Here is a 20,316-nt window from a genome sequence, read left to right as displayed (position 1 = left end):
AAATTGTAGACCTGCACAAGGCTGGGATGGGCTACAGGACAATAGGCAAGCAGCTTGGTGAGAAGGCAACAACTGTTGGCGCAATTATAGAAAATGGAAGAAGTTCAAGATGACGGTCAATCACCCTCGGTCTGGGGCTCCATGCAAGATCTCACCTCGTGAGGCATCAATGATCATGAGGAAGGTGAGGGATCAGCCCAGAACTACACGGCAGGACCTGGTCAATGACCTGAAGAGAGCTGAGACCACAATCTCAAAGAAAACCATTAGTAACACACTACGCCGTCATGGATTAAAATCCTGCAGTGCACGCAAGGCTTTTCTACAAAGGGGACAGGACGACTGCACCGTATTGAGGGGAGGATGGATGGGGCCATGTATCGCGAGATCTTGGCCAACAACCTCCTTCCCTCAGTAAGAGCATTGAAGATGGGGGAGTGTGTACGTCTGTATGGAGGAGTGGGCCAAAATCCCTGCTGCAGTGTGTGCAAACAAGGTCAAGACGTACAGGAAACGTATGCTCTCTGTAATTGCAAACAAAGGTTTCTGTACCAAATATTAAGTTCTGCTTTTCTGATGTATCAAATACTTATGTCATGCAATAAAATGCAAATTAATTACTTAAAAATCATACAATGTGATTTTCTGGATTTTTGTCTCTCACAGTTGAAGTGTACCTATGATAACAATTACAGACCTCTACATGCTTTGTAAGTAGGAAAACCTGCAAAATCGGCAGTGTATCAAATACTTGTTCTCCCCACTGTATATATATAAATAAAATAAATATATAAATTAAAATAAAAATATATTTTTTTCACATATTTAACCCCTTTTTTTGGGGTAGGCACAAAACGACCTCCATACTTCCATTCATTTTTTGAACCAGTACCAGTTACCTTCAGACGAGTCACGTGACACTTGTGGGGGTTGTAGAGCAAAACGGATAACACCATCGTGTTCGTGAGAGTCTCCTCTTTCCAAAGCGTGGCTACAGACGTTTTGGTGAGAAGACCAATTTTTGGGATGTCTCAGGCTCTGAAAAACACTGCTGTAGCTCGGCCACCTTCCACTGCAGATGCGGAAATCCGCCATAGGCAGATGAGGTGGATTGAGACACAGCCCATGCAAAAAAAGCTCTAGCTTAACTGATTATTTTATTATGTTACTTAGATTGATGCACCGGTGCGTCAATAGACTCATGTTTAATTAGGCCTACAGTTGCATAGGGCAGGACTACACAATGCAGACCTGCATAAAGCAAGCTCAGCCCTGTGACTTGTATTGTCCAATCATGTTGCTTTCTCTGTGTCTTTGTATAGGAAACTCACCTAGTCCCCTTTCTTTAAAATACAATTAATAAGAACAAGTACAAGTTTGCTGCAGTTTGACAGGGTTTTCATCTTCCTCAAGGCCAGGAGTTTTTTTTTAAAACTGTGACCTGATTAGAAAAACTCTGGTCCCATCATAGCCCATATTAAAACGTTTTACAACAGATTAATCACGTCATACAGTATAAGGTTAAAAGTTTTACCTGGTTAGGTTACCAGATCAGGAAAAACTACGGGCCCAGAATATTTTTTCCTGCCACACCACCCTGGGAGCTGTGGTGCCATCTATGTTAGCAAACATCTACATCCTGTAAATAGATCATTTGTTTGTATTGCTCAATAATCTTCCCCTTATCTCTGATTTGCAGTAAATCCCCAGTGCCCAGCTAATTGAAGCCGGAACACCAGTTCCAGACTTTCAGATATGGTTGTTTAAGGACGTCTTTTCTAGGTCTTTATGAATCTGGCACCTCTACTATCACATCTGGTATCACCTCTGGTATCACCTGTCACTGTCCATCTTGATGCACTATTCTACTTCTCTATTGAAAGTTGAGATATCAGAGAGCAGATGCTCTATCAGCCTTTAGTGAGGTAATTTATGGCCCCAGTTTAACTTTGTGTGGCTCGTTTGATGCAGGTTAAAGGTGAAAGTTCTCCTCTACTGTCTGTATTTATTGAATATAATGACCCAGCAATGCTTTGTTCTGGGAAGAGTCTCTTTGATCACAGTGACATTTAAGGTTAATTTATACATGTAAAAACAAAAAATCTATGACAACTTCTGATATTCAGAGACGGAGTCAACTATCTAGGGATATACTAGGGATAAGACTACTTTTCTCCTGTTCTTCCCAGCTATTTGTCATCATTGAAACACATACTGTATTGGGAGAGAAAAAAAGTAGGCTTGGCCAGAACAAGAACCAATTTTCCCCCAAGGCATATTAGGCTCAGAGGCTGGCACATAGGCAGACAAGTAGGAGGATCGGCAGACAGATGGATAAACATCACAATTACCAGGTGTGAGCTCACCAGTGAAAGTGTCCATGCAGTAGACATGCATGCATCAGCCAATGATGTCACTTCGTCGAGACCTTCAGTGCAACTCTGCTTGCATGTCTGGGGGTGAGAGGTCAGCTGAGGTAAGGTTGAAATAAAAGGTCCAGTTTAATCTGAATGCAACCAATCAACTCCCTCAAAGATCTTGCCTAGACACACCCAATAGCCCTGTTCGAAACTTTAAGCTCTTAATAAGCGTCAGGCATCAGATATTACATACAGTAACTGTCATAAATCAGGTAAATAACTCCATCTGTATCCTAGGAGTCACCCTGGAAGTACAGTGCCTTCGGAATGTATTCAGACCCCTTGACATTTTCCACATTTTGTTACATTACAGCCTTATTCTAAAATTGATTAAATAAAAAAGATCCTCAGCAATCTACACACAATACCCCATAATGACAAAGCGAAAAACAGGTTTTTAGAAATGTTTGCAAACATATTACAAATAAAAAACAGAAATACCTTATGTACATAAGTATTCAGACCCTTTGCTATGAGACTCGAAATTGAGCTCAGGTGCATCCTGTTTCCATTGATCATCCTTGAGATGTTTCTACAACTTGATTGGAGTCCACCTGTGGTAAATTCAATTGATTGGACATGATTTGGAAAGGCACACACCTGTCTATATAAGGTTCCACAGTTGACAGATCATGTCAGAGCAAATACCAAGCCATGAGGTCGAAGGAATTGTCCGTAGAGCTCAAAGACAGGATTGTGTCGAGGCACAGATCTGGGGAAGGGTACCAAAAAATGTCTGCAGCATTGAAGGTCCCCAAGAACACAGTGGCCTCCATCATTCTTAAATGGAAGAAGTTTGGAACCGCCAAGACTCTTCCTAGAGCTGGCCGCCTGGCCAAACTAAGCAATCGGGGGAGAAGGCACATGACAGCCTGCTTGGAGTTTGCCAAAAGGCACCTAAAGACTCTCAGACCATGAGAAACAAGATTCTCTAGGCTGATGAAAAAAAGATTCAGCTCTTTGGCCTGAATGCCAAGCATCACGTCTGGAGGAAACCTGGCACCATCCCTATGGTGAAGCATGATGGTGGCAGCATCATGCTGTGGGGATGTTTTTCAGTGGCAGGGACTGGGAGACTAGTCAGGATCGAGGCAAAGATGAACGGAGCAAAGTACAGAGAGATACTTGATGAAAGCCTGCTCCAGAGCGCTCAGAACCTCAGACTGGGGAGAAGGTTTACCTTCCAACAGGACAACAACCCTAAGCACAGAGCCAAGACAATGCAGGAGTGGTTTCGGGACAAGTCTCTGAATGTCGTTGAGTGGCCCAGCCAGAGCCCGGACTTGAACCCAATCAAACATCTCTGGAGAGACCTGAAAATACCTGTGTAGCAACGCTCCCCATCCAAACTGACAGAGCTTGAGAGGATCTGCAGAGAGGAATGGGAGAAACTCCCCAAATACAGGTGTGCCAAGCTTGTAGTGTCATACCCAAGACTCAAGGCTGTAATCACTGCCAAAGGCGCTTCAATTAAGTATTGAGGAAAGGGTCTGAATACTTACGTAAATGTGATATATTTTTTAAATTAGCAAACATTTCTACAAACCTGTTTTTGCATTGTCATTGTGGGGTATTGTGTGTAGATTGATGAGGGGGAAAAAAACAGTTTAATCGATTTTAGAATAAGGCTGTAACTAGGGCTGTGGCGGTCACGAAATATCGTCAGCCGATAATTGTCAAGCAAATAACTGTCGTTCTCACAGTAATTTACCGTTAATTAACATAAACACATTTAGCATTTCCTGGCTTCCACACATAATCTACAAGCCATTTAAAAAAAGTATAATAAATCCATGTAATATAGCCTACACTTTCACAATAAATCCATTATTTATTTTAGACAGGTCTAAAGAAGCATGATATGAAGAAATTTCAGAAGAAAATAATAGCATACTCTGAGTTGTCCTTATGTTAGGTCCTGATGTGGCTATGCCAAATGGCTGTGGGCTACACTAGTTTATTTAGCAGACAAGATTTGCTTATAATTCCATGCCATTATTTTATAGTATGAAGAATATAATTGAACAAAGCTGAATAAAATATACATATTTTCTCAAACGATTTGAGGGAGTGTTCACATGCGGCTATTCTGTGTTGAGCTGTTAACTGTGATGAGTGTGATAGAAGGAGTCAGGCGCAGGAGGGTAATCACCGAATGCAGAGTTTATTCCATCGTGCACAAATAGCGCTGGATAGCGACAAACGAAACAGGCACAGGGGGAAATCTACCCTGGCAATACAAGGTAACGGTAGCTCCAACAATAACAGGCACAGGGGAAATATCTACCCCGGCAATAACAAGGTACGAGTAGCTCCACCGAGCTACACTACTAAACAGTCACCCACAAGGACAAGGGGGGCAGATGGAACACTTATACACGGACTAATGAGGGGATAAGAACCAGGTGTGTGTGATTGACAAGACAAATGGAATGATGAATAATGGAGCGGCAGTGGCTAGTAAGCCAGTGACTACGAATGCCGAAGCCTGCCCGAACAAGGAGGGGAGGCAGCCTCGACGGAAGTCGTGACATTAACAAAGAAATAGGTACTCCTATATGCTTAATTTAGAGTTATTCATGTAACTTTAGTTGTTCTACAAACGTTGAGCTATATGTTTTGATTTTTAATACATTGTAAGGCTGCATGATGAGACTCTAATGATGATTTGAAAAAAGTTGCCTGAAAGGCATGAACTCTGCTTTGTTTTTTTGCACAGGCTGTACACACTCCAATAGTCTCTCATTCACAATTTGACATGCACTTGATAATGCCTCGAATTTCACGGTAGCATCCCCCTTGTGGCCTTAATGCACCCTAAAATAATGCATGCCTTTTGCGGCCCGGAGTGCTGCGTTGTGCCCTTCTCCCTGAGTGTGCTGCGCAATCCGAAGCGCCTCTCACTCACATGGCTCTCTGTCACATGATCGAGTCTTTCTCACATGCTACAAGTGAAGACAGACACATCGGGGACATCACTCTGTTTTCTCCCGCAATTGCATAGCCTATAGAAATGTAGCGCAACATGAGCTCATTGGCTCTCATTAAGTTTTTGACTAGATTTTCGAATATGTTTGCATTATTGTCAGAGTGATTAGAAGGACAATAGAGGGCTGAGTACCAGGCAGTTAGCAAGTTTGGTAGGTTACTAATGACCATCAGCAGCATCAGAGCTTGGAGAGGCCTAATTACCGTGACTAAACGGTCATGGGGAATTTGACTGCCTTCATGACTCGTGACTGCCGGTGTGGCGGTAACACTGTCACCACAACAGCCCTAGCTGTAACCTAACAAAATGTGGAAAAGGTCAAGAGGTCTGAATACTTTCCGAAGGCAATGTATACTTTTCTTAATAGGCATCATTCACACAAACATTTGTTTTTAGTGTATCATGTTTAAATGGTAATGCCATTTTTAATAACACCCTTCCTAGGCTCTATGAATAGTTTTTTAAAAATTAAAAAGACTAAAGAACCGACTGCAAACAAGCTGGTACATCCTTGTCTGAACCTGATTGCAGGGTTTGATCTTACTCTGACAATGCATTCCTAATGAAAATGTGCCAGTTCAATAATATTGTGGTTTTGTTTCTATGCCTATTTTATAATCCTGCGTTGTGTCAGACAGTTCACTCTGGGCTGTTTCCGTGGGGTTTACCCATGTTGGCAACCCTATAACCAGAGCCATGCAGTTCAGAGGAGGCTGGTGGGAGGAGCTATAGGAGGACGGTCTCATTGTAATGGCTGGAATGGAATAAATGGAACGGTAGCAAACACATCAAACATATAGAAACCATTTATTCCATTCCAGCCATTACAATGAGCCTGTCCACCTATAGCTCATCCCACCAGCATCCTCTGATGCAGTCTCATGACCAATGGTCTCCTGGTAGACTGGGTCAACAGATGGGTCAATCCCTCTACCTCCATCTTGGCGATGTAGTAGTTTGTAAACAAACACACTGTAAACATTGCTATGGCAGATTCAATTGAATTCCAGCCGTTCCAAGTGAGAGGATTAGACTAATCCTCTGTTTTTATGTGTTCCCTGTGTGCAATATTACTGTATAATGTGTCTGTAATGTTGTCTGACTGTAAGCACTGCAGTCCGTTTCACGGGCGTAGGCAGTAGGTAACAAGGTGATTCATGGCTGCATCATCATTATGGAATGCAGTTTTTGCTGGCTAGTCAATATAAATCTCACTTGTGTCTATATCACTTTCAAATTTTTTTTATAGAAACCACAGAGGGTGTGTGTCATTTTATATCAATCAGTGGCTTGGTATGTGAAAACAAACATTTGCGACACTTTACTTGTGTCAATGGACAGTGGCATACAGAAGTATTAATATCAACAACCTCCTAATTTAAAAATAATTGTTCATAAAATGCAACTAATTGGATTTATGTAAACTTGATTGTTTAACTCTAACATTAAATTATTAAAATATGTAATACAAATATCCTTGTTGCTTCATGACTATAAAATCTTAATAAATGTAACATTTTTAACCAAAATTAATATTCTGATAGTTTATGGTTTTGACCATGGTGATTCCAATATTTTTAATTAGAATCTATCAAAAGTAGAGAACTTTACAGACCATGAGTGGTATTATTGAGTACATGAATAAGGGGTCCTTATGGTATAGCTGACCATACTCATTCCTGATTAATTCTAGACAAATTTGACAGTTGACCAAACCCCCAGAATCTTTTAGGAATCACAGTTTTGAGAGAAAAATTCTTTAAAGTCACAGAGGGCTATTGCAAGAAACTACATAAGATCATTTTTCAGTTAATATCCATCCTTTGCTCCGGGCAAGGGCATTTCCAGGCGTAGAGCCGGTATGGAAATGAATAATAATGAAAGTATTTATACAATTCCAAAAACAAAGGGTGGCTATTTGAAGAATCTCAAATATAAAATACATTTGATTTGTTTAACAGTTTTTTTGGTTACTACATGATTCCATATGTGTTCTTTCATAGTTTTGATTTCTTCACTATTATTCTACAATGTAAAAACCCTTGAATGAGTAGGTGTTCTAAAACTTTTGACCGGTAGTGTAATCCTGCTGCTGATGATGACGATGACCTTGACACCATCTTTAGTAGTACAGAGCCGGTAGACCCATTAGATTAACTCTTTCAGCCTGGAATAAGCTCAAGCTCGAGAGAGAGATTTTAGCAGTGGGTGGTGAAGAACATCGCCACAATGTCAAAGCCTGCTAAACCAGCTGCCATTACCCAACACAAGAAGAGGTTCACCAGCGGAAGAACATTCTGGAACCTGCCTGGAACATTCAACCAACACAACATCCATATTCAGTTAGACTGATGTAGTAATGCCTAGTATGCTCACAACTGCATTGTGATATATATATATATATTGCTATCTTGTGTACATATGTGTATATAATGGTGTTTTATATCATATTTTTACTGTACTGACAAATGACTGATTCCAGCTGCATCAGAAACCAGTGAAGTGTTGACTTCAACTTCTGGTTCAATTCATTGAAGCTATTTCATGAATATCACAATCTTACTGCTAAAACAAATCATGCAGGGAGTTGGTGTATCATTTAAACTTTAATTTGTTGGCAAGTAAACATGTTTTAATAAAACAGTAGATCAGTCTGTCAAAATAGCAAATAAGTAGACATGGCTTGTATTCAAGACAGTTTATTTTCTCTGTAAACCGAGGTGAGGTTACACAGCAGTATGCAAGAACAGTAATGTATGACATATACAGTAGAAGAAAAATATACTACTAATGCTTATAATAAATACTACAGTTCTACAAAGGGAATACTTGCATATGGTGTGTTTGGGTGGTGCAGTGAGGTGTTTGGAGTTACTTTGATACAAAGGGAGATTGTTGTTATGGGACCTTTCACATCTCTTGAGAGTCATCAACCTTTTTGTATCCAAGCAGTATTGTCTGTGAGAGAAAGACGAAAATGCTATTAGACATTCATGGGCAATTGTTGTGTAATGTCTGTATTCGTACTGTAGCAGCATGGTCTAGAATATGAGACATCCCACAGACACACGTTAGCTAGCTAGCTAGCTACAACACACAGGTATAGTTATTCCAAGACTAATATGAGTCATAAAGCCAAAGTCATTCCTTTACGCTCTGCCATCATCATCAAAACATTTCCTCCGTTTTGTTCCTAATGAGAGGCACTGAGGCTAGCTAGGCTAGTTAGCAAACTAGCTATAATGTTAGATTACAGTACATTTTAGGTATACCTAACACAGCTAGCTAGCTAGCTAAACTTGGCTAGCTTGGCTTGTAGTGGTACTAGCAATCCTCGTTATGGCCGAATATATCCCCAAATTGTACTGTACTGAACAACACTGCCTCGTGTAAAAAGATAGGTTATTGCTAGCTAGCTACCGACAGCAAAACAACTTACTCGTTTGTCATTTGTCCTCCTGAGTCCTTGTCCAGCTGGTCTAGTCTCCTGCCGCTGCTTGCTGATCTCGCAATTATTTTTCTTGCTGTCTCAACTCCTATTTAGTTTATTCTGGCTCAAATAAATAGGGCTATATGTTCCTATGTTAAATAAAATAAAATAAATATCATCATCCAGCTCTTCTTGGAAAGAGGAATCATCAAAAGCAGCCAGTGTACCTAATTATTTAAATAGCTCCAGTGAACCTGTAAACTAGTACCGCCCCTGTTTTGAAAAGCCTGCTTTCGAGTTTGGGAACAAGGAAGTAGGGCTCCCGTCAGCCTTTAGTCTTTACAAAGCCAGGGGAAATGAGTCAACCTAGTTATCCTGCAATGTCCTGGCAGATAGGAACATCGTTCCAATGGCTCTATTGAACAAGGACAACCATATCTACTCGCTGCTAGCGTGATCGTGCAATCGGCGAAACACAAAGACCACAATAATTGCTACAAAACATGACTCCATTCATTTTTAGATCATACAACAGGCTCAATCAACCAATGACGTCATTGGTTGAACTATCCCAGCGCAAAAACAAAAAATATAGCTATAGTGCATAGTTATGTCTGAAACACCCTCTTATCAATCATAATTATGTAGGGAGACAGGAAAAACACCCCAGATAGTGTCTAGCGGTGAAGTTCCCCTTTAACCACCACCATGCTGCTGTTTTTGCCAGCGAGCCAGCATAAACTAGCTAGCTGGGAAGGGCAGGACTCATCAGGACAACTGACTGAACTGAATCCATTCATCTCCACTTGAGTCTTAGCTGCACGACATACGTCCTCAATTTGGGCACCAGGCGTGTCCGCATAGCTGCTCCCATGTTCCCTGAAAACCTGAACATCCGGTTGTTGGGGATTCGGAAGAGTCTAGACAAAGATGATGGATATACTGACAAGATGCACTACATGAGCAAAAGTATGTGGACACCTGCTCGTCGAACATCTCATTCCAAAATCATGGGCATTAATATGCAGTTGGTCCCCCCTTTGCTGCTATAACAGCCTCCACTCTTCTGGGAAGGCTTTCCACTAGATGTTGGAACATTGCTGCGGGGACTTGCTTCCATTCAGCCACAAGAGCATTAGTGAGGTCGGCACTGATGTTGGGCGATTAGGCCTGGCTTGCAGACGGGGTTCCAATTCATCCCAAAGGTGTTCGATGGGGTTGAGGTCAGGGCTCTGTGCAGGCCAGTAATGTTCTTCCATACTGATCTCGACAAACCATTTCTGTATGGACCTTGCTTTGTGCACGGGGGCATGGTCATGCTGAAACAGGTAAGGGCCTTCCCCAAACTGTTGCAATGAAGTTGGAAGCACAGAACCGTCTCAAATGTCAATGTATGCTGTAGCGTTAAGATTTCCCTTCACTGGAACTAAGGGCCTAGCCCGAACCATGAAAAACAGCCCCAGACCATTATTCATCCCCCACCAAACTCTACAGTTGGCACTATGCATTCGGGCCTGTAGCGTTCTGGCATCTGCCAAACACAGATTTGTCCGTCGGACTGCCAGATGGTCAAGCGTTATTCATAACTCCAGAGAACGCGTTTCTAATGCTCCAGAGTTCAATGGCAGCAAGCTTTACACTGCTCCAGCCGATGCTTGGCATTGCGCATGGTAATCTTAGGCTTGTGTGCAGCTGCTCGGCCATGGAAAACCCTTTCATGAACCTCCCGACGAACAGTTATTGTGCTGATGTTGCATCCAGAGGCAGTTTGGAACTTGGTAGTGAGTGTTGCAACTGAGGACAGATGATTTTTACTCGCTACGCGCTTCAGCACTCGGCAGTCCTGTTCTGTGAGCTTGTGTGGCCTATCACTTCGCGGCTGAGCCGTTGTTGCTCCTAGACATTTCCACTTAACAAGAACAGCACTTACAGTTGACGGTGGCAGCTCTAGCAGGGAAGAAATGTTATGCACTGACTTGTTGGAAAGGTGGCATCCTATGACGGTGCCACGTTGAAAGTCACTGAGCTCTTCAGTAAGGCCATTCTACTGCCCAATGTTTGTCAATAGAGATTTCATGGCTTCGTGCTCGATGTTATACACCTGTCAGCAAAGGGTGTGGCTGAAATAGCCGAATCCACTCATTTGAAGGGGTGTCCAAATACTTTTGTATATATAGTGTACATGTCTCTACGCCCTAACAATGGGAGCCGTTGTCCACAAAGCAGCATGGCAGGCTGTCTAGCTCCAGCCTATCCTTTATTTGGTTTGGTGGATACGTCTCATTATTGTAATCCTATTTTGAATATTCGATGAGGATTGTTGGTGTCAACCGCCTGTATTCAATGGAGAGAGATGCTGGGGTGCCCATGGGGATTGGAAGTGTCCAGTGCAAGAGAGGCAGGTTGAGATGGCCAGAGTCAGAGTAGTGCAGAAAGTGTAGTATGCTGAGGCATTGAAGAAAATAGAGGAGGATGGGTCAAGGGTGAGGGATCTGGAGAGGATCCCTGTGACTAGCAGATCTGTGCCAGCACAGAGGGCTAGGCCAACGAGTGATATATGCTTCAGTAAGGTTGGCTTCCTAGCATTCATAGCAATGGTTATCAACTGTACCGCAGAAATGGAACGTAAATCACAGAAAATAGATGTTGTGGTGGCAGCTGCAGATAAGTATTTGGGTATACGAGATTTGACTTCAGAAGAGTTACAGGGTGTGTTGAGTGGTGGTGTCCCGTCCACTCAGGCCATTGGCATGGTGCAGGAGCAGATAGGGTCAAAGTAATGGAATGGGGTAGTGAATTTTTACTGAGTGTATGGTTAGTTTGACGGGTGTCTTTTAATTTATATTATTAATATTATATTTTTGGTGTGTGATTTTTTTTCCATTTTGTATCACAAGGTATAATGGATTTATATTATAGTCCAGTTGGGGGTGGTAATGCAACATATTGGATGCCAACTGCCTTTAAACCCCAAAGAAGAAGAAGAATGCCCAAGTATGAAGGGATCTCGTTTCAGGCATTTATTTTGCCTGCTACTGTAGCTGCAACCTGGACTCAGGGATAGTCATAACATAGTAAAAGTAAATCCGTGAAACTCCAATAAGTATGATATGTTACGTTTTGTATTGTATGTATACATTTGTGGATGTCCATCATCCATTGCATATGATATGTTACAAATTGCAATTTGTTGTGACTAAAGTTAACTAGGTGTCTAACTTTAGCTGGGCTAGGTTTAGGGTTAGAGGTTAAGGTTAGGGTTAATGTTAGGGGTTAGGTTAAAGGGTGTTAGGGTTAGGGTTAGGGTAGGGTTAGCTAACATGCTAAGTAGTCAAAAGTAGTAAGTAGTTGCAAAATGGATAATTAGTTAAAATGCTGCAGTTGTCAAATCAAATCAAATCAAATTTTATTGGTCACATGCGCCGAATACAACAGGTGCAGACATTACAGTGAAATGCTTACTTACAGCCCTTAACCAACAGTGCATTTATTTTAAAAATAAAACAACAACTAAAAAAGTGTTGAGAAAAAAAGAGCAGAAGTAAAATAAAATAACAGTAGGGAGGCTATATATACAGTGGGGTACCGGTGCAGAGTCAATGTGCGGGGGCACCGGCTAGTTGAGATAGTTGAAGTAATATGTACATGTGGGTAGAGTTAAAGTGACTATGCATAAATAATTAACAGAGTAGCAGCAGCGTAAAAAGGATGTGGTGGGGGGGCAGTGCAAATAGTCCAGGTAGCCATGATTAGCTGTTCAGGAGTCTTATGGCTTGGGGGTAGAAGCTGTTGAGAAGTCTTTTGGACCTAGACTTGGCACTCCGGTACCGCTTGCCGTGCGGTAGCAGGGAGAACAGTCTATGACTAGGGTGGCTGGAGTCTTTGACAATTTTGAGGGCCTTCCTCTGACACCACCTGGTATAGAGGTCCTGGATGGCAGGAAGCTTGGCCCCAGTGATGTACTGGGCCGTACGCACTACCCTCTGTAGTGCCTTGCGGTCGGAGGCCAAGCAGTTGCCATACCAGGCGGTGATGCAACCAGTCAGGATGCTCTCGATGGTGCAGCTGTAGAATTTTTTGAGGATCTGAGGACCCATGCCAAATCTTTTCAGTCTCCTGAGGGGGAATAGGCTTTGTCGTGCCCTCTTCACGACTGTCTTGGTGTGTTTGGACCATGATAGTTCGTTGGTGATGTGGACATCAAGGAACTTGAAGCTCTCAACCTGTTCCACTACAGCCCCGTCGCTACCTTGATTAATTAGATTCCATATGTGTGTTATACATAATGTACATTCACGTTATGTAACCATACCAAACATAACATTTCATACCAATTTGATTGTCTCAGATTTACATTTAGCATACTATGTTACCTCTAGTCTATGAGACCAGTCTGCTATATTAGTTTAATTTGATCATGACGCACTTCATTCACACAAGACGCTCGGTTAGAGCAGGGTGGAGACAGGAGACATTTGATTGGTTAAACCACACGGTTCACGTGAAGACTCAACAGCTGGGGGCACGACTCACGAGTAGGATCTCATTAAATAGCGATTGGATGTCTTGAGAGAGAGAGAACATTCACGAGGCGTCGAAAGGTGTGCTGCTGTAACAACGTTTAGAAAAGAAACAATTCCGAGGTGATTTTCCGACACTATTCAGCGTGTTTATTCTCTGTTCTTCAAGCTAAATACAGTTGGACTTCATCGGAGTGAATATTCCGTAAGTAGCCTACGCTTATTCTTATTTTGTAACTTTATTTTTGTGGCAATCTTTTTGCAAATTAGGCATAATTCGCATGACATTTGTGTTCATGTGTTAGTTTTTTTTATAGATCGTTAACTGGGTCATTCTACGAAAACGGTGGCTTTCCAGTCCGATAAAGACTATGTTTTTTGTGCAAATTGAAGTGTTTTGTTAAGTTAAATTGCAAACAAAAAAATGTATGTTGTAGAACAGGGTCAATAGCATTAAATTGGCTTGTCTCTGGGGTCATGAGTTGAGGTTTAGAGACATATTTTGAGTTTTAAAAAACATAGTTTTCGCCCACTTTTAAATGTCATGCAGAAGCAAGTATTAGTTTTATTCAGTTGACTACTTTTAAAAAAATACTAAGGTCAGCATAATATAACAAAATCATTTACAGAGAATAGCTGCCTCAATTGCATATCACTGGTGTTAGCCTACCCTTTCATGAAAAACACCACTTTGAAAAAATTAAATGGAGGCAGGGCTGTTTTTAAAAGCACATGGTGGGTGTGCACTCTGTTAGCAATTTAATGCAGGGCCTTAAGATGCATCAGTGGTGTTAGTCTTTTATAGTAATAGGAAAGGACATTTGATTTAAAATAATTGATCAAATCACACGATTAAGTGATTTTTATTTACATTTTAAGAATTGTGGTTCGAGCTACTATGGCTGCCATTTTAGCTATGCATCTTGTCTGCAGATTTGTCACTGGTGTTACCATCACTGGTGTTACAGTTCCTGCTTATGTTAATAGAAGTCTTAATAGTGTTACTGATGTTACCTTCACTGGTGTTACACAATAGTACTTTACACATACCTGTTTAAGGTAAATTATTACTAATAATAAAAAATTAAAAAATCTTAATATTGTCTTCTGTCTTTGATTTTATATATGCAAATGTATGCTACATCCTAAACTTCCATAGAGTAGTTTGGGTTTTAATAATCCAGAAACCCCAAAATGAAAATATTGTATAATTGAGTCAGATGCTCATACCAGTTGTGTGTCTGTCCATGATATTAGGGTTTTAACAGTATCATTATAGATTGAGTCTTACATTTGTGTTTTTCTTATTCACAGATATCTTTTGGGTCTTTGCTAGAACAACTTTCAGCTCAGCACCATACAACGTCCAGTCTGAGAATGAACTGTACACAGTAAGTGTTCACTAATGTTTTGGATCTCACCAAACACATTTGTAGATGTTAGAGGTTTATTTTTTTTGGGGGGGGGGGAATTTATCCCCATTCCTCACCATAATTTTCTCCTTCCTTAGAGTGCTTCATGCATTTGGAGCCTACTCCATACCCCAGCAGTCTGCCATGCCAGTGGACCTCGCCATGCGACTGTGCCTGAGCCAGAGCCTGCCGCTCTGTCACCTACAGGGCGTGTCCCCTCTGAAGGCCCTGAAACCTCACCTTCACACCATAGACTACCAGTCTCCCAGGGCCAGCCTTCACACTAAGCCACACTCCTCTTCATCCTCCTCTTCCTCCTCCCCAGAGCGATCAGAGACAAAGAGCTGTGTGCGCAGGAGCAGTGCCAGCCCTAAGAAGAACCGTGTAGTGTTTGCTGATACTAAGGGGCTGTCTCTCACTGCAGTGCGACTGTATATCCCAGACAACTCCTCGTCCCCTTCCACGGCCCAGAGGGCTGACTCCTCTTCCTCCTCCCCCGTCAGACTGCCGGGCCTGTGGCTGGGTCCTGCCGGTGGGAAGCAGCAGCTCTGGAGGTTAAGTCTGGCCTTCCCCCAACCCATGGCAGACTTCAAGACCTTCCAAGCCCGCCTGCAGGAGGTCCTGGTGCAGCTGGAGAGCTGCAGTGTGACCGAGCGATCGCTGAGTGGCACCGTGCGCGTCTGCAATGTCAGCTTTGAGAAGGCTGTGCACGTGCGAGTGACCTTTGACTCGTGGCGGAGCTTCCGGGACATCCCCTGTTCCTACCTGCAGCAGCGCTACGGGGGCGCTGAGACTGACGTGTTTGCCTTTGACATCCCCCTCCCCCAGAACCTGGATCCCAGCGAGCGTCTGGAGTTCTGTGTGTTGTTCCGGCCAGGCAGCGGGGCCACACTGCGTTGGGACAACAACCGGGGACAGAACTACTGTGTGTGTGTGGAGCCTGAGGGGGCTGGGTATAGTCAGGCCCCGGTACAGCGCCACATCATCACTCCCCGCTCCCTCCAACGTCCCCCCTCATGGCCAAGGAGTGGGGGTACCAGCCTGAAGAGCCCCTTGAACCCTGATCTCTCCCACCCCTCGGAAGCCTTCATCAGCCGGAGTTCGGGGCGACTGGATAACACTTTCTGGTAGAGGGAACTCGCCCTAGTCTGGTCAGGAAGCGAGCCAGCTTTGCCTTTCTGATTCAGGTGTGGATCTAAGTAGCTGTCTCAACATGTCAGCTGGACAATCTGCCAAGAAAATGTGCAATGTTAAACCTGATTTTAATCTTAATCGAGGAAGTGACTCATTGAATTTACTCAATTGACTGTTAAAATTGAATTGACCCCATCTGATGGTAGAGGTTAGGACTACAATGTGTTCCTTTGTAGTGGCCCCTACTTCCACAGCTCATATGGGCCCCAACTAATGTGAAATTGATTTGCACCTGTGTATTTCTTACAGAATATAGCGCTGTTACTTTTTTAAACTTATTTCAGTGGGTGAGTTTCCAGCACCAAGATCGTCATATTTTAGTGTACCTAGGAATTTTCCAGATGTATTTAATTTTTTTTTTTTAGGTGTATATGGGGGTACTAATTGTACAAACAAACAAAATGGCCTCTCACTGAGGCTGGATGTTCTTTATAACTGCCATGCAGACTTCTCCAACTTCAGCCACCTTAACTGGCCTTTGAACAAATGAATGTGCCTTGAGTTTTTTATTAAACATTTGAAAATAATATTGTGTTAAGTTCTCATTCTGAAACTTCATAGCAAAACAGACAAATCATACCACCTTCCAGTTTCCTATACTAGTTATCAAAGTCATCTAAGCTCACCCCTAACATAAGCAGGCAACTCAAATGAGCCTACTTTAACATGTGGGTGGAATCTTGCGCATTCTTTCTTTTGTCCCATGAATAGAATGCAGTAGAACAGCAGCGATAAAACTAATCAAGCTTTGAGTGTTTTGTCCATATTAGTATAGATAGTATATGGGTCAGCTGTACAGTTTGCTCATGCTTCCATTACTGAACATCTCTAAGGGCTTGTTATTGTGCTCTACATCAATAAGGCTCAGATTTCCCTGGGTGTCTTCCTATCTGCCACATCATGCATTCCAAACAGCCTGTGTCAATGGATGTTCTGGGTGGAGGAATGATACAATGGCATACCTCCCCATGACTCACCCTGACTGGCACGCCCACCTATCTGCCGAACTGTTTGGTAATGCTGTAGAGCCTCCGGCAACGTGAACGTCAACTCATTTGGGCGGTAGGCACAGCAAGTGGTTTGTTACCATGGCAGCATCGGAGCCTGTGTTTACATGTGTTTGGAATAGGGAGTGATGTGAGTCTGCTTTCACTTGTTCTCTCTAGGACTATAATGTCCTGGGACTAAAGTTGTGAATAGTTCCAGGTAGTTAAGTCAGCCTGAAACTAGTGTGTGCGTGTGTACATGGTTCTCACATTGTATGGTCATCATGAAAGGTGATGCCATGTGTCATGACCCCTCCCCATAAAACATGATAGTTCTCTATTTCCAAATACAACTCAAAAGCAAGGATGCATGTGTCCACCATTGTCAGTTCTGGCCAACCTGGTCTCGGAGCATTTAATATTATTCTGTATGTAAATCCGAGACACTCCATTTAGTATGATATGTATTCATTTGTGGATGTCCATCACCCATTTCGTATGATATGTTACGAATTTGCAAAACGTACAATATGTTACGACTTGGCGAAACATGCTATATGTTATGAATTTGCAAAACCTATGATATGTTACAAATTCTAGCTAGGTGGCTAACGTTAGCAAGGCTAGGGGTTAGGGTTAAGTTTAGGAGTTAGGTTAAAGGGTTAAGGTTAGCGGAAGTGTTAGCTAACATAAGTAGCTAAAAAGTAAGTAGTTGAAAAAGTTGCTAAAGTTTTCTGTGGGCCTTCCGAGTGGCGCAGCGGTCTAAGGCACTGCATCGCAGTGGTTGTGGCGTCACTACAGACCCGGGTTCGATCCCGGGAGACCAATGAGGCGGAGCACAATTGGCCCAGTGTCGTCTTGGTTAGATGAAGGTTTGGCCGGCCGGGATATCCTTGTCCTAGCGACTCCTGTGTTGGGCCGGGCGCATGCACGCTGACACAGTTGCCAGATGTATGGCGTTTCCTCTGGCTGGCTTCCGGGTTAAGCGAGCAGTGTGTCAAGAAGCAGTGCGGCTTGGCAGGGTTGTGTTTCGGAGGATGCATGGCTCTCGACCTCTCTCGAGTCCATACAGGAGTTGCAGCGATGGGACAAGACTAACTACCAAATAAAATAAAAAGTTGTCCGTGATGAGATTCGAACTCGCATTATACGTTCACCCAGCCAACTACTCTACTTTAGATTTTGTCTTATGTAACCACACCAAATGTAACATACAGGTATCATACTAATTTGAGTGTCTCGGATTTACGTTTACTATGTTACGTCTGACGTCTGAGACCAGGCTGTTCTGGCAGACTGGTACAGGTAGGCCAACATGTTGTGGAATGTTCCAAGTTCCAACCCCACAATGAAACGGAATGTCCTGTTCCAAATAACAGAAACACCACATATTACCCAATAATTATGCCAAGTTAAAATGTCTGGACTTGTGTAAAGCTCTCCCAGTGAAATGTCAGTCGGTGGTCTGTTTCTAAAATGCAGGCCAGTAATTTGCCGCCAACCAGTCTGCTTTTCAGTGCCGTTCTGAAAGCTCCCCTGTTGAATCTAGTGTTGTCCCACCTGAATGCTACTAACATTTATGAACCACTCGCTAAGCAGAGGGATTATGTTGCTGTGGGAACACAGTTTTTTGTTGCTTATTGCTGCCGCTCTTCACCATGACAGGAGGTACAGGAAGAGGGGGAACGCTCTTTTGTCTGTGAACTCTTTTGTCAGCAGCACACCTGAGATGGGCCTCAGCAGACAAACAGAACTGGTCACATTGCGTTCCACAGTTTGGCAGGTGTACAAAAATGTTGTGCATATTCCTCTCAAAGTGCAGGACTTGTCACTAGTAGGAAATATGAAAACATTGGTTCCCTCTACTGGTGGTTTGAATGTTGGCCTGCAGAGTACAATATTTGGGCCCTGTTTGAATTATAATCTCTTTGCCTCCCTCTTTCTTTACTTCCATAGTGGACAGTTATCCAAATAGAGAGAGACACGGTTACACTAGTGTGAGTTTCTCAATCTTTATTAAGTTTAATCTGTTATGTTGTTTATCATCCACATGATCGCAAATAGAAACAAATCTCATAGTAGAACGAAGTGTTTCATAGAGTTACTGGCTGCTAGGTCACATCCAGATATAGGACACAACAGGTAACATCAATAGCTGACAACCAGATAATAATAATAATAATAATATGCCATTTAGCAGACGCTTTTATCCAAAGCGAATTACAGTCATGCGAGCATACATTTTTTTTTTTGTGTATGGGTGGTCCCGGGGATCGAACCCACTACCTTGGCGTTTCAAGCGCCGTGCTCTACCAGCTGAGCTACAGAGGACCACTCAACTCAAAAGGCATTGCATGAGTCCTGACTTGAAAGATAAGGTGATTTTAGCGGGGGAAAGAAGCTACCTGGAGCACTGAAGGAGCAGTGGTGGAAAAATAAAAGTAAAGATACTTTAATAGAAAATGACTCAAGTAAAAGTGAAAGTCACCCAGCAAAATACTACTTGAGTAAAAGTCTAAAAGTATTTGGTTTTAAATATACTTAAGTATCAAAAGTAAACGGAATTGCTAAAATGTACTAAGTAAAAGTATAAACCATTTCAAATTCCTTATATTAAGCAAACCAGATGGCACAATTATTTATTTTAATTGACGGATAGCCAGGGGCACCCTCCAACACTCAGACATAATTTACAAATGAAGCATTTGTGTTTAGTGAGTCCGCTAGATCAGAAGCAGTAGGGATGACCAGGGATGTTCTCTTGATAAGTGTGTGAATTGGACTATTTTCCTGTCAAAATGTAACGAGTACTTTTGGGTGTCAGGGGAAATGTATGGAGTAAAACGTACATAATTTTCTTTAGAAATGTAGTGAAGTAAAAGTAAAAGTAGGAAAAAATATATATAAATAGTAAAGTACAGATACCCCCAAAAAAATACTTAAGTAGAACTTTAAAGTATTTTTACTTAAGTACTTTACACCACTGTGAAGGAGCTATCTGAACTATGTTGTCTGGTGGCTGCAGGTCTATCCAGCAGAAGCAGGGTCCTCTGTGGGCCTTACCTCCTGTCACACTCGCAGATGAACATCTCACAACCGTCATTGTTTCCTGACGATGTGAGAGAAAGAACGATAAGGATGGTAGAGAAAGAGAGTAACATGGAAAGAGCAAGGTAAAGAGTGTGATGAATATCACGAGCAGTACTATATATAATGCAATACATACAGTTGAAGTCGGAAGTTAGGTTTGAGTCATTAAAACTCGTTTTTCAACCACTCCACAAATTTCTTGTTAACAAACTATAGTTTTGGCAAGTTGGTTAGGACATCTACTTTGTGCATGACACAAGTCATTTTTACAACAA

At 42.3% G+C, this 20,316-nt stretch overlaps 1 protein-coding gene across 2 annotated transcripts; it reads left to right on the top strand.

The window, feature by feature from the left end:
* Positions 1-13,268: 13,268 nt before the first annotated feature.
* Positions 13,269-16,485, top strand: LOC311127622 (protein phosphatase 1 regulatory subunit 3C-B-like). 2 transcript variants are annotated; one of them, XM_084159447.1, is made up of 3 exons: positions 13,269-13,482; positions 14,674-14,750; positions 14,870-16,485. In XM_084159447.1, the coding sequence occupies exons 2-3, from the start codon at positions 14,737-14,739 to the stop codon at positions 15,900-15,902; spliced, it is 1,047 nt and encodes a 348-aa protein (XP_084015573.1). In that variant the 5' UTR covers positions 13,269-13,482; positions 14,674-14,736; the 3' UTR covers positions 15,903-16,485. The 2 variants fall into 2 exon arrangements, with proteins under 2 accessions (XP_084015573.1, XP_084015572.1); XM_084159446.1 differs by having other exon boundaries at positions 13,306-13,564.
* Positions 16,486-20,316: the final 3,831 nt, after the last annotated feature.

The sequence above is a fragment of the Coregonus lavaretus genome (assembly GCF_964263955.1).
Source record: "Coregonus lavaretus genome assembly, chromosome: 4".
Classification (NCBI taxonomy): domain Eukaryota; kingdom Metazoa; phylum Chordata; class Actinopteri; order Salmoniformes; family Salmonidae; genus Coregonus; species Coregonus lavaretus.
This window is presented reverse-complemented; position numbering and strand designations above follow the sequence as displayed.